Below are 15238 nucleotides of genomic sequence, written 5' to 3'. Positions count from 1 at the left end.
AGACGACGTTAATTCTATTTTATACCGAACCATATATTACTACATTCTATACGGATTAAATAACTACACACCGAGATAGACGAGTTTTTAATTACCTTGCATCCACGAACGAAATACGTCGCAACGATGTCGTTAACGCGACGCTTTGAACGAACGAGGGATATTTCGATGAGATATACTTGAATTTTTACATTTCAGTCTTGCTCTCATTTCAGCGAACAAAAAGGTATTTGTAATGTTTTCAGAAAAAGTTTCAACAATTGTATTAAATATAAATTACGATATTACATACTGTGGAAGCTTCTATCTATAGATACGCTAACCTTTACGTTCACCCGTTACATATATTCATATATTTCTACCGTATGTTTCTATGTTGGCATAAAATTACTTGAAACATTGATTGTACGCTGTATACAAAGCACACAGAAAGAAAAAGGGATCGCTAGATTTGCGGGGAAGCTCTGTAGGTTTCTGCAAAATTTAGTCGGGATAAAATCATTTTTTTAGGGAAAAGCCAGATGCCTATGCGAAATATTTTATCCTTAGTCTCGCATGAATGACATTTCATCGTGAGGTTGTTTCGTTCATACAGGCGAAAAGGTTAAATATTAAAACTTCGCACTCCTGCTTTGACGTCTATAGACATCATAAAGGCGTCGTCATGCTGAGAAGCAAATTTGGTATTTCGGGTCGTAGAAAGAGATCCGGTTGTTGCACAGGCAAAGCTCGTTAACTCGCAATTTCGAGGAAAATTAGTTGAGTAGTTTGCCTGGTTTTGGTACAGGATTTTCATACTACACGCATCTCGTTTAACGCGATTCGTTCGCAGCAGTGGGAAAAATCCGCCGTTAGGTTTAGTACGTGACTGTCGTAGTTCGATACAAATATTTTATTCGCAACAGCTGTATGAAGCGGCACGAATGTTTTCTAATCTATCATCAAGTTTATCGTGCGTTAAGTCAGATAGTAATTAAAAGTTTCACGCTTAAAATGGTTTTTCATACAGCGATTAAGAATATTTACGACGGAAGATTAACAAACAAATTATCTACGTGATTTGTTTCCCTCCATTCGGAGCTAATTTTGTCACGTCGTTACATATTTCATTACGTACAAGTTATTATGAACGGCACCTTAACAATGGGAATAATATATTGGCTGTCTGTGCTTAATCGTAATTTAAAAAATTGAAGTTTTTTATTTTGAATATCTTGGAAACTGAAGCTGTGCAACGATTATACGCATAGGAAAGAATACTCAGAACGTTCATCTTGACAACGTGTTTCAAGATCATCGAAATCGGTGAGGTATCATCCATTGTACCGATCGTAGCAGTTTATTATTAAAAATGAACTTGCTCAGGTACTGACTTTCGTTACATTAAACGGAATAGTTCAACAAGGGACACGTTTCTTAACGCAAGGAAGCGTCTGCTTCTAACGATCACAAATTCTGCCAAGTGTCTGATTGACACTGTGCAGAGGAGAGTTGTAACAGTAATTAGCCAATTGCCTTGTCCAGTATAGTTTCCCTGGAAGACTGTAATTTATTTCATCTCGGCGCAGACTATTAGATATTGCCAAGGCGTGCGTGTATGCACATATCCAACGCATAAAACTCGACATCGGAATTGATGGAGCCAATACGAGGAAGGAGTGTGGGCGGAGTAGACTAATTTATTAAGTCCGGTTGTAGAAGGTAACTGCGCGTGATAACATGGGTACGAAGACGAGGAATCGTTCGTCCACGCGAATTCCAAGGAAGAACGAAATCTGGTCGCGTTGGACGAAGACAAAGTTAAAAGTAAAAGTAATAAAAGTAGAGGAACCGATACAGTATCAATTTGTTAATCCGTGTCGTTTCTTAATCAGAAGCTTTTATAATCGGAGAATTAAAAATTGACAAAGACAAGTAAATTTCAGTTTGGTCGGTTTTATTACTTGCAGATATAAACGCGATATACACGCTTCATTTTCAATAACGATTAAATAATACGCCAAAAGATATAAGATTCCTGATTTTTTAAGAATATTTAATACCGCGTAATGAATGGTCCAAGGAACGTGTATTATTCTCGGAAGCGTGATTCGATACACGACCGATTCAATCCGATTACTCGATAGGATGGATCTGTTACGTATTCGAGCAGAAAAAACTACTGAGTTTCGATGACAGAACGAAAATATCGAACGTGTTTTTAAAAGAAAGTCTGATAAAGCTTAATCGGCGAAATTCTATCGATCGAACGGCTAACACGACGGCAAGATCTCGAATAGACGAAACAGCGATGGAAGCGAGTCAGTTGATTATGAAAATAATAGAAACGCTCTTATATCCATTCGGCCTGGCAATTTATAGCTGCATTCCGCGTAATTAGCTACGAGACCGAGGTGTTTTTAATTAAACGAATCACTGGAAAACAAGTTTCTCGCGACAGGAAATTCGATTTCGAAATTGTCGCAAGTTGCTATGCAAATTCATTCGTGCAGCGGGCATGAGACTTCAATAAGCTTTAAAAACGTAGACGAGAGCAGAGCTGTGTTTTTTGTCAGAAACATTAGACATTCCGCTGTATTCTACTTTTTATTTTATCTCTTGCGAAATTAGAATATCCTGAGATAAAAATAATAAAGTCCTGGCAATAACGTCGATTCTATTTATTCGTTAAACAATAAGATAGATGTAAGTTGCAATTTTCTCTCGTGCGACGATAAAGAGCAAAAAGATAGGTATATCGCATCTACGCGTATGGATGATATTTGAAATATTAGCCTTCGCCCGTTATCGAGGAAACGATTCACGACTTCTGCTGAAATTGGCTCGCAATGTTCGAATAACCACTGACGCACTGTGTTCGATCGAAATGGATTCTCATTTAGCGATTCGATATTTTTGAAAAAGAGAAAGGAAAAAACAGGCGTGTGAGTATCCGCCGCGAAATATTCGCATGATTTTGCTGGGAAATGTATTTGTGGCACACGACGATAAATCGATATTTTTGTCAGGCGGTAATCGCGTTTTATATGCATCGCAGCACACGCGCAAATATTATCAGACCTTCACCGGAGTGAAATAAAACGAAGCGTCTAGATACGCTAGAAAATTATAAGATACATCCTATCCGGCGCTGTTCAAACTCGACCGTATATTGTTTGCTCTGTAACGTGTAACTCTCTCGTGACATTGTCAGCCTTCAAGATGCTTGACGCGTCGATCGTGATCCTCGACGCTTACAACGCGACACGCGATGTTAGACACGATTGGCATCTACTTCGACACCTTGCATCATGCCCGATTGTCCTGATTCCATCATTCAGTTACCCAAACTGTCGATCGATATAATACTTATTTTCGATATTACGGCGCTCTTCGCACTGCGTTTCGGTTCAATTCGTTCATCCTCCAGCTCCTCCTATCGCAATTATTTAAATATCCACGTGGTCGGCTGTTGGCCTGTTTCCTTTTATCCCTTTCGACCGCGTTACTTTTATTTTAACTCTGTTACGCGAGGTTAGTTCACGGGGTTAATTTCGTTTGATCGCGAAACACGGTTTGACCGCGAGAGAGGAACGACAACAATGTAAGCAAACGGTTTCTGGTGATATTTGCGTCAAACAACGTGGACAATACAGTCTCTAGCTCAAGCTTATTTGCATTGGGAAAAGACTCGAACTGAATACATACGTGAAATAACAGGGATGCCCGTAAGTCGGCTTGATCCGTACAGTATATTTTTATCGGAACTCGACGTACGAAGTCGATAATTGCTCGAAGCGTGTCTTTGATAATTCGATTAAAACGAATGCTTTTAGAATATACGTAAACGTTTATATTCGCGCTTAATACAAACCTTCGAGTAAAAATCACGGTAGTAAAGAGCGTCGTTTAGCAATCAATGGCAAAACCGATAGAACCGATGGAAAAAGAAAATGAAACAAGAAAAGAAGAGAAAAAGACGATACGTGGATTGATCGATTAATGGAAGCGAGAGGCTCCCAGAGCAACGATTCCAAAGCGGTACGATATCGTCCCGTGAATGGCAAGCAATCGCAACGACGAGACGCTGTCTTTAAGAACGATTAATCGATCGTATTGTTCGGTGCCCTACACGTTCGCGATACGTACGAAGCTCGGCTCTCTATCGGCAAATCTATCACATTATCGGTGTTCAAGGTACGGGACGTGTCGATAGCGGTGCTCGAAATTTCGAGCGTGACGCGAGACGCGCGGATACATTTCACGTGGATCGATTCACCCTCGACCCGTGTTTGTGGTTGTTTCCGTGTATAGTGTTGGTGGTTCCGGCTTAAGAGGGCAAGGGTGTGATCACATTACACGTGAAAACGCATTGGCCCGATATAAGAGACAAACAGGTATCGTAAGATGAGAATGTACCTGGTATGCGGCTGCTATTTCATAATTAAACTGATCTACACGGATCGAATCCAATTTTATCCAAAATGCTCTCGTTTTGTCCTCCTCTTGTCAAACGACCTCGGGGTTTGACGAGTTGACAAACTGTCTTTGAAAAGTTCGATTAGTTTGCCAACGAAAGCCAACGTAGATACTAGTGTAATTTCGGGGAAAGCAAGTATCTTAGTGTTGCGAAGCCTAAACTCGTACCTAATTCAGTTCCGCATTTTGATGCGACGTACCGGTGCTGTAGATTGTTTCGTGATGATTTTACTGGCTGAAGGAACGGGGAATGTGTACTAGATGAGAATGTGGCAGACGCCAAGGTTACGAGGACCGCAACGAGGTAAATGGATGCGTGTTGCGAGTAATATAGGGAAATACGAAGTATTAGATGAAATATCGATATTAATTTACGAACGAACACGTTGCAGATCTTGCAACGAATCTCTAATCTCTGCGTTTCACCGTGTTTCTGCTTGATAAGCGTGATTCAAACGCAATTCCTAGTCTTTTTTAATTACTTGATCTTTAATTAGCTTCGATCAATTGTAAAAAAAGTCTCGTTAAATTTCATCTAAAAGTTACTTTACTTACGACGCGTTGTTGACGATATTGTTCCGGAATAAAAATTTAAATGATGCTTAATGATAACATTTTTTAGTTAGCTGCTAGATATCAAGATACTCTGTTTCACTTACGCTTTATATCTCTTATTCCGAGGTAAACGTACAAAATTGAATATAACGAGCCAAGTTCAACTATTATTTGTTTGCTCGTAGTGAGAGACCAACTCGAAGATAGTTTCAAGAGAGGATACTTCTTCGTAAGTATAAATTTTGAAGTATATTTTCACTTTTACAAACAAATTGGCAACTGTAACCATCTGTTACTGGATAGCAGAGTATGGGATTTCAGATGAAACGCGAAAATCACTGAAGTAAACCTCTCATACATTGAAATATCAACTTGTTATAACTGTGGCAGATAACACCTGGATATCCCCGTACAAATGTGAAAGTTCTCCAAAGTTGGTATTTCGTTGTCTAACTTGAAAACAGACTGTGATCGAGATCGATCGAATTATCGCTCCGAATTGCCCAATCGTTCCAGCGATTTAACCTACTTTGTACATGAAAATTTAGATGGCGAGAGACAGTTTTAGAACGCTTGCATAAATTCAATCACTCCTTCGTTGTGCTGCGAGCGGACAATCAACGCAAATGGATGCGTCGAACGACGATCGATCGTCAAGGAAATTGAATTATAAGAACGTTTGCGTTGCATTCCTTAAATTTCCGCAGCTTGACAGACGCAATGGAAGAATCGTTGCGCACGTTGCAGTAGCCCTTTTAATAAAAGATCGAAGGACCCAATCGGCGTTAAATTTACAGGTCGAGTAGCAGGCGACGATATAGGCAATCCTGGAACCGTAGAAAATTCGTCCGTGATCGGCCGCTGACTCCTTCGGCGATAAAGAAGATTTAGATCGATTTAAGATTCCAATTTCCGGGGCTTCTCATGGGAGCTAGGGTACTTGGAAAGACGACGACGTCGACGAGGACGGAGATGTGCCAGTGGCATATCGTGATGAAAGGACGAAGGAGCACAAGAATGGTTCCCCGTAGATAGTAGCCCGGTTTCGGTAGTAGCCTGGATTCAAAGTAGATGGTCGCTTCAGTCCGAATTACTAGGCTCCACTTTCTACCTTTTCTCCATTCTCATCCTTTCCTCTATTTCTTCTCGAGTCTTATCGTTGCTCGTCTTCGTCTTTTTTTCCAGAAGCTTTTTCCTTTTGGCGCTCTTTCTCTATTCAGAGATATTTGTATTTCTTGCTCGATAATTACGTTCCTTCTTCTTAGAACGTTTCTATAATTTTTATAATTGAACGTACGGTTATATAGCCCCTGGTCTCGCCGGATATCTCTATCTCCGCGTATAATCTTGTCAGACAGCTTTACGAAATATTCGTCTTTTTCCTAGGGAATATTAATTCCTCGACTAATTTTATCGTACAGTTTTGCTTTACAAGGTAACTTGGCCGGACGTAGTATCTATCTCTTTAGTTATTTTCATTAGGCCGTTCTTACCGTTGCTTACCACGATCCCTTACTCTCTTTGAGTTACCATATACCCATCGTTTTGTTCCTCTTTTGCTCGTTCGGATTTCATTTCATCCGGTACGCGCCACTCCGCTCTTACCAACTTTTACCTTTTTCCCGTACTTTTTGAATACGTTCCGTCTTATCGACTGGCGTCGTTCGACTACGTTACCGAAAGGAAGAAGACATTGTATCCGTGACACATCTATACGTGACGCTGCTCGTTCTACGAGCGCTACATACATACACGCGGATACAGGTGCTCAGATTATACTCGTGTCACTTCCTTCGAAGTGTCTGCTTACGCAGATTAGTACACAGGCTTTAGTCGCGGTACTACGGTCACGTTAAATTCCACCGGCAACTTGAATTAAACCGGTCGACTTGACCAGTATTACCGGTCTCCATTTTCTCTTCTTCGTTCTTCCCTCTCGCCGCCTGCGTTTTTTCTTTTAACCCTGTCCTTCTTTTTACCAGATTTCTTCTTTACTTTCTCTCGACCATCGTATCGCCTTTCTTCCAGTCTGCTACAGCCCGCCCACCTCCTTTTGTCTAACTTCTCGTCCTTCTTGCGCGCTACCTGGAAATACCGCCTTGCCGTTAGTATTCTTTATTTGAATTTCACTTCACTGGCCCTTTGGAAATTTACTTACGTACATACGCGTCGTATAACGGTGTTATACGTTTCCATGAGTTTAATGTTACACGATATGGGCATCGGTGATCGTGGATTTGCATATCCGAGGAAGATTTTTGTATCTGGCCAGCACAGGAGCTGTCAGCATTTTTGACCGAGAAAGAACGATTTATCGATCGACGACATTTACGCGCTGCTCTAATATGCCAGTTTATGCTGCTTATAGATTTTCACGGAGATCCACTCGCGAATAAGAAATCGATTATCGTCGATATCTTTATTGCATTTGGTCATCGCAAAGTATTTTAAATATACTTTTTAAATATTTTTACGTAAGTTCCAATGTCCGATGATATTTATTTATCTTTCTCTTATTCTTATCTTGTCTTATCCACGATCGATAAGTAAATATAGTAATTTGAAGCAATTTAACAATTGCGATATTTACCTTCCTCTCGCTCTTTATAGAGGTATAAACTTTTATACAGTATAGTATATACGAATTTTTATAACATACTAAACGTGAAATATTAAAATAAATTTATAAAAATTTATAGCGTAATATATAAATTTGTCTAGTACACTATAGTATAGTATTTTACGATACGATATAAAGATTTTATTGCTTTTCGGAACATTCTCTAGCATAAAATTTGATTGCTCGAACTTGGGTTTCTTAAATACTATGATCAATCTACTATACTTCAACTACAATAGGAAAGAGACTTATTCGAGTATCAAGAATGTAATACGTTATATTAGATACCGATTTTATATTCTTTGCGATAGTTTTCAACAAATATTTTACATTTCCATCTTTTATATTACTTCGTGTGTCCATTGTCATGTTAAAGATACAGCGAAACGTGCCTTGCACAAAGAAACCCAATGGAATCACTTTTGATACAATATCTTGGATGATTAACGTAGACTTTGATAAAAACGAATGTATGCGGGTTGCCGTTAATATCGTCTTGGATTCGAGCGAATAGACGACTAAATCCGGATTACCCACCACGGGGTTTCTCCTTTCTCTTTTTCCCTTTCACTGGCATTCTTCGATTCTTCTACGTTTCTCTTGCTTTCAGTGAAATACGTTCTCATCTTCCCTGGTATAAGTTTTAATCCTTCTCGATGATTTTTATCCCACTTCCATTTTAGTATAACACGATGTTTATACAGATACAGATTCGTTTCCCTGAGAGTTTCGGCGTGATTGACATACACTCTTACCAGCGAATAGCATAACGTCGGAAGACCTTCGATCGAAACGTACGATCGTTTCCATTCAGATTTTATATTTCTTATTTTGTTTTCTTTTTCAGCCAATACCCGCATACATACATATATATGTACTTTCATTATCTTTGGCAGTGTCGTATTTTTGTTAAACTCCGGCATATCTGCCGTTTTCTTTTCATAGCAACTATTCTCTATCGACCCTCGATCAAGTCGTTATCATTTCTCTTCGTTTCTTGTCTGACTTTTGTTATTCCCTGTAGGTACACATAAAAAAAATTCCCCGTGTGTCCATTCATCCAATCTTATCTTCTCGCCTTTTTCCATGTTTCTTTCTTTGGACTTTTTAATTCCATTGCTGGTTTATATCTATCGTCCAACTTCGTCTCACGGTGGTGCATATTTTGTATTCTCTCTGGCCTCACCAGCTCTCTCGTCACCCCTGCCCCCGCCCCTTCTTTATTTAATCTCCGTACAAACGTAAGGGGACTGAACGGAGAATATTTCGTGTTTCAATCTGCCTGTTTAAATTTTATGCGTTCGTTCACCGCTTTAATCTTTCTTCCACTTTTCATCCCGACCATGCAGGCGTGTTATGTCAACGCGTTTCATTCTACGAAATGCTATTTATCTTATAAGGAAATGCATTCGCGCGCCAGCGTAACCGCGTTTCTTTAAACGACGTTATGGTGGTCGCAGTACCGAGAGTAACGATACAGCTTCTCTGCACGTAATTAATGGTCCAACTTTGAATCGAAAATCTGTTAAAGGAAACCGTTATTTCGCGTAACTTAAACGAAATAAATAAATTAAATAGCACGAACGAATAAGTACTTAAACAGAGAAATATTTCATCGAAGAAGAATGACTCGTTCCATTTGTCATTAGCACCAACGTGTTCTTACGCCAAGCAAACACGTTCACTAGATAATACGTATTTCATCTATAAAACGGCGCAGCGTTCCTATATCGCGATAACGAAGATAGAGAACGGGCGAAGCTTCCTAAGCCGAAGCTTAACTCGGACAGCGTGAGTCTCAGACCACGGATTTCAGTAGCAACAACGTCGTCTCGTCGTACCTTTGCCCGACCTTCGACTACTCGAATCGACCGTCCCCTCGCAATTGTACTCCACTTTCGTTGGTTCTTGGCAAAGCGGGAGCTCCATCTTTACGAATCTTGCCACCGTCTCATCTTCCGACCTTTCCTCTCCTTTGGTCCTTTTTTCTCGCTCCCTATCGCGCTCTTCTGCCCTCGACATTGCCACGTTCTATCGCGAGGAGCCTCGTAATTGGCCCTTGGACTGCGACCGGCCTTCAGGGCAAGTCGAAAAGGGAGCGGCGAATGGGTAAGGGTCGAGCGAGTCGAGGGTAGTAGTCGAAGAAGCTGTCCGTGTTTAGGGGGTAGACGAACGGAGAAGTAAGAAGTCGAAAGGACAGATACGAGAAGAAAAGCATCGTTATAGAGCGAGAAAGAAACTGTATAAATCGGAGAGTGGGTGCGGGCAGTGAATGGAAGGTGGAGGATGGGAGACAAGAGAGGAAGAAAAGCAAGAAACGAGTAGGCGAGGACGGGAACTGAAACAGGGAATGGTGGCACAGACAGAAAGATTTGCATCAATGGAGAAAGAACACGGATGCGTAATACGAGGGTGGAAGTAGAAAAACTGCGATTCGAGGCGGAGAGGGAGAGGAAGAGGGAGAGGAAGAAAGTGAAGAGAAAAATAGGGCAACAACAAACTGTAATTAGGAAAGGAAAAGAGTAAAAGGAAAAGCAGGGAATGGGGAACTATGTGGACAAATGGGAGCGGGTAAAGAAAGGGGTGCAAAAAGAAGTTCGTGTTGGCGGGGAAAAAAGTAGGGAAAAATAAGGAGAGTTTGAAATAGAGAAATGGTGAAACGGAACGAGAGCAGGGTGCGGGTGAGGGAGGAGGGGTGGGAATGGAGAAACAGGGAGCTAAAAGCCGGACCAGGAGGGGGACAGGGAAATGGAAAAAGAAGAAACCAGAGCGAGTGGAAGAGAGGGAGAAGCAAGGGACGAAGAAATGGCCAACTTCGAGAGGGTGAAGAGAGAAATATGGGACAAGAGAAATTATGTGCGAAAAAGAGGAAAAGCCGGCAGTGGGAGAAAGTAAAAAATCGAGAAAGTACGTGAGCAGCGACGAGAATGAAGAATTAAAGAAAGTGGAAACTGCGTCCATAAAAGAGTAACGGAAGGGAACCAAAGAGCGGTCGAAGAAAGAGACGTAAAAACGCAAACTGTATCGGCAAGAAAGGCGTACGGGTAGAAAGACGGGTTAAAAATAAGGAAAAGAAACTGCGCGAAAGACAAGCACGGTGAGCTGGAGCGAGTGGTTAAAAAATGTAAACTAGGAGAGAAACCAGGGTGGTCGTGCAAAAAACAAAGAAAGCAAAATAAGTAAACACGCGATAAAGAAAAATAGGCAGTGCACGGGTCTCCTAAACTGAAACGAAGGGGCACACGATTTCCGCAAGGACTTTACCCTATATCACGAGATGGGGTTGCGCCACGGGTACAAGGGATACGTAGCTTCCTTTCACCCCCTTGGGAGAGACGGCTGCTTCGTCGTGCTAAACTTTAGTCGGGGTGAGATATGCAGAAATTAAATATTCATTTGGGCTACCAACCCTAGTCTCCTGCATTTTCCTCTCTCTCTCTCTCTCTCCCTCTCTCTCTCTCTCGCCTGTCACGCGCCCATGCTTTGTACCTTCATCGTTCTCCTTCCTTTTCTCTCTGCCGTTCACTCGAAAAATAATGCCTTGGCTTGGGGCCAGTTCCGCTGAAGGCTCTCGATGTTCAACCCCTCTTGTTTCGTTCCAGTATCGTTGAAGAAAAAGATGGCGAATAAGGGCCAGCGAGTGTGCGCGCACCTTGCTACTAAGTAACCTCTTCTTCCCTCTTTCGTTTCTTCTCGCCTTTCTTTTAATTCTCGTTACTTGCTTCTCGCCGCTTCCTCCAGTTTCGAAACGCGCGTATCGTTCCGAGGAACGTACCTGTTGAACCATCCAGTGACCGTTCGATGAAACAACGACGAGTACTTTGTTTATGCGTGATTTACCAGCGTGCCGGAGGTGAATGGTAACCTTCGCGTTACATATCGTCTGGCTTTCACATCATCTCGCTCTACCTGCCTGCTCGTGCTCGCGAACGGAACGGATCGGATCGCAATGGAACACGCTGCTGCTTGGATGTATCTACCGTGTTGTTGCGCAACATACGTACGTACGCTTCCTCCCGGCGGTTGACGAAGTGTTCTCTCGGCACGGAAATGCAGCAGCGCTTCCTTTTGCTCCAACACATCCTACAGAATGGTTAGACGCAGCGTCGAGGGAACGCGAAGGATAAAAGGATTTGTTTTGGAGCTTTCTAGAGACCGAGGATAGGAGGAGCGAGAGGGTGGAAGCTGGATGAAATTTGAATATCGTCGTTGTTGCCTTGACGGAGGTTCGGTAGGACGAGGGCGTCGTGATAGCGGTTAGGTTAGAGGATACTTTGTACCTTAATCGTTGTATAAATAGTCATTAGACGCCGAGCTAAATATTGCCTGGAAGTATGCACGCGCGTTTGCCGCTCGCAGAACGGATATTTCCCTCCATGCGTTGCTGCTCGCGTGGCTGTAATTATTTTTGACTAGTTTCCGACCATGTTGAAAATTAGCGAGTAAATAATTTTGAACGGCGGACGTTTAACGCGCGGCAATTCTTTTTGTTTCACCGGTTTGTTACAAACTTTGTCGACGAAAATAAGCTGTAGAAATTTGAACGCGGCGGTCCTAATAATAATTACCGAAATAAGTATGTTGCGTCGATAACAGTTTCATACGAGAACTACGCTAGTGTTTTTAATCGTTGCGAGCGCGTGCTCACGCGTATTGTGTTTAATTTTTCTTGCTAACTTACAATCACGCCGTGTCGAATGTAATAGAATTAAAGGGCAAGCGAGATTTAATACGCTACGTCTGGCGTTCTCTACAGGTTTCAATCGTTTTAAAAGCAAATTCTAAGGATAGCTTAAAACAACGTTTGTGAATTGCCAAAGTACCGGGCTGGCCTATTTCTTCAACGAAAGTGACAAATCGTCTCGTTCCGTTTTCGGGAAAGGAACGGGGGAGAAGAACTTGCAACTTTGATCGTTCGGATTCCTCCAAGTGTACAGAGAAAACGACGCAGGAACGGGACAGCTTAAAGCGTATATGTTATTTTGTGCTACACGAGAGGGGGATCGAATAAAGATAAAAGATCGCTGTGACAAGCGTTCGATAACAAATATCGCGGATATACGGCCCGTTTGTGATTTGAACGAAATAAAGCTTAGTGTCGCCTTTGCTCTTTAACGGAAACGTTTCAGAGAACGAATATAAGAACAGCGGGAAGGACAGGGAACGGCGAGGAAAATAAAGAGATTTGCTTCGTCGTTTTCAGCCGAAAACTAGCTAGAGAGGGATGGATAAAAATAACATAAAATTTGAATATCATCGTCTTTGTCGTTCGCTCTTTACGAACCTGTAAACGATAGGGAATTGCGTTATTTATCGTCTCGTTGTTGCACAATACTGCCTCATATGGGATAGAAGCTAACAGTTTCTCCTCTTTTTGTTTTAGATGCCCGCATTCTGCGGAATAAACACAGAGAGTCGAACCGGGGTAACAGGGATGAAAGGATTTCTTCGACTGTGTCGAGAAAGGGTAAGACGAGCTCGGAATGTTGTATCGCGCTTTCAAAGAGTCTTTTACAACGTTTTATCGCGTTTACAGAGGATTGTCTCTCTACTCGCGTGAATAGAAAACGCCGCAATATTATAAATATTTCAGTTAACCGTTACAACGTGAGAGTATGCTTTCCCAATAGCGTATTCTTAAAAAGAAGAGACAAAGTCAGCAATTTCAAGTCGAGGATCTTTAAATGTCACAATTTTTTTTTTTTTAAACACCGAGTCACTTACCAAGAATTCGATACATTACGCCACGAGATAGTCGATAAAGATTTCCATCTGTGTTTTGATCGTTGTATCCAATAGTCGATATTTCGTCCCTATTTTTAATCGCTCTGTTTATCGAAATAGTTTAAGGATCAAGTAAATTTACTAACTTTACAAAATTTGAATATAAGTCGCGATTTATACGTTATGGTCGCATTGAAAGAGAAAAAAGAAGATTGGGAAGATGTATTCAAAATTGATTTAAAATAATCTTTTAATCTAAGCTAATTACGTTTATGTACGGCGGAAGAATTGTCTTATTTTTGCGGTTATTCTTTTGACACTTAGCTCAGCTTCTATTAGAACGAACTCGTAACAGATCTATAAATTTGCAAATTTTTTAAATAATTCTCCTTTCTTCCCGAGTTGGACGATTAATCCAAGAACAATAGTTACACGATATCTCCATTGTACGATGTCTTACAAAACTTGGTACGCTCTTCGTACTCGTTAATACAATGGTAATACAGGATTTCATCTTTACATGCGACTTGACTTGTGTCTTCCATAATTGTATTCATGATATTCATAGTGTACTGAAATTTATCGAACCGCGAGTTTATGCTTTTATGAGAATATCTCGCGGATTTAAATCATACATAGGAAACCATAATGGCATACGACTAGATGGCGTCGTTGGAAATTCTGTATATTTACCACCATAAGCTGCGGCGGTGATCGCAAAAGGAAATTTATAAGGGGTTGAAAGGATTTCGCGGAAAGTCGAAACGTTATCGTAAATCTGTCCGAGTTAGCTCAGCGGGGTCGCCATTTCCGTAAGCGACTTGCCGACGGTATAAACAGAAGATGCGTGGAACAATAGAAGACTCGAGGAAATCGTCGGCAGTTCAGTTTGTCGCTGTGGCTCGTTTAAACGTTAAATATCGTCTTCATCGTCCTCGACGGCATTGTGGAATTATTATTCTATCGATGATAGAAGGGTAAGAGGTAGGGGAGGCAGCTGATTTAATTGGAAATTAACGAAAGCCTCCGTCGAAGTTGTATCTTCAGGAGTCGATCTCATTTACGTAGCGGCGCGATTCGCAATAAACGGAGACGCGAGGATAAAATGGCTCGGCCGGGGCCGTCCAATTAACTTAATTAACGTTACAGGACGTTAAAATTTTGACGAAAATAATGCTTTATCGACGAAGTGGCTTTTAATTAATTTTCGCAATTGTTTTCCAGATAATTGTATTTTCCGCGTTGGGTTTAATCAACGAAGACGACCTTTTGCAGGATCGCGAGAAGACGTTTCGAAAGAAATGACTAAATCTGCTAAATCAACGACCGTTGCATCTATCGCGTCTTTCCTTTCACGAATCTATCGTTAATCGCATTCTCGCATCTTTTCTATCCGCGGATTACGATATTAATTCTTTTCACGACGCTCGATACATCGAATATTCCTCCTAGTGTGGTAACAAAATGTTCGTCGTTAGGTGTACAGGTTGATAATTTCTTCGTATTTGTTTAGAAGTCGCTTTCGACTTCGCCGAACGAACAGTGATGAAAATACACACGAGGAAGTTAATCATGTCGTCGAATGATCTCGCGTGCCATGTTCCCGGGCATATTGTTTCGAGTCCTGATTTGAACGCTGGCCAATTTCTGGTATACGCGTAACTGCATGTCAGCTGCTAGTTTCTCCTTGATGAGTTAAACGAGCCATGTCGAGTAGACCGCAGTAGTACCATATTTACTAATAACGTAACACCAGTGAATCTTGGAAAAGTCTTAACCATTGATAGCGAAAAAGGCGTTAATTAATATCGATATCGTACGATTAACTTGAATTGAGAGGAAAGAAAAAATTTTCCAATTTTCTGGAGGATAAAATACAAC

The 15238-nt window shown here is 41.3% G+C and overlaps 1 protein-coding gene across 7 annotated transcripts in view; it reads left to right on the top strand.

The window, feature by feature from the left end:
- Positions 1-15238, top strand: part of LOC126918565 (leucine-rich repeat-containing protein 4C-like) — a 279614-nt gene that overhangs the window by 171069 nt on the left and 93307 nt on the right. For 6 of the 7 annotated variants that reach the window (XM_050726615.1, XM_050726612.1, XM_050726613.1 and 3 more), the window contains one exon: positions 13017-13100. The exons of the other annotated variant lie outside the window; for it this stretch is intronic. In XM_050726615.1, coding sequence (XP_050582572.1) covers positions 13017-13100 — 84 coding nt within the window. The remainder of the gene's footprint in view (positions 1-13016; positions 13101-15238) is intronic. 7 annotated transcript variants of the gene reach the window in all.

Source organism: Bombus affinis, chromosome 7 (assembly GCF_024516045.1).
Source record: "Bombus affinis isolate iyBomAffi1 chromosome 7, iyBomAffi1.2, whole genome shotgun sequence".
Lineage (NCBI taxonomy): Eukaryota > Metazoa > Arthropoda > Insecta > Hymenoptera > Apidae > Bombus > Bombus affinis.
This window is presented reverse-complemented; position numbering and strand designations above follow the sequence as displayed.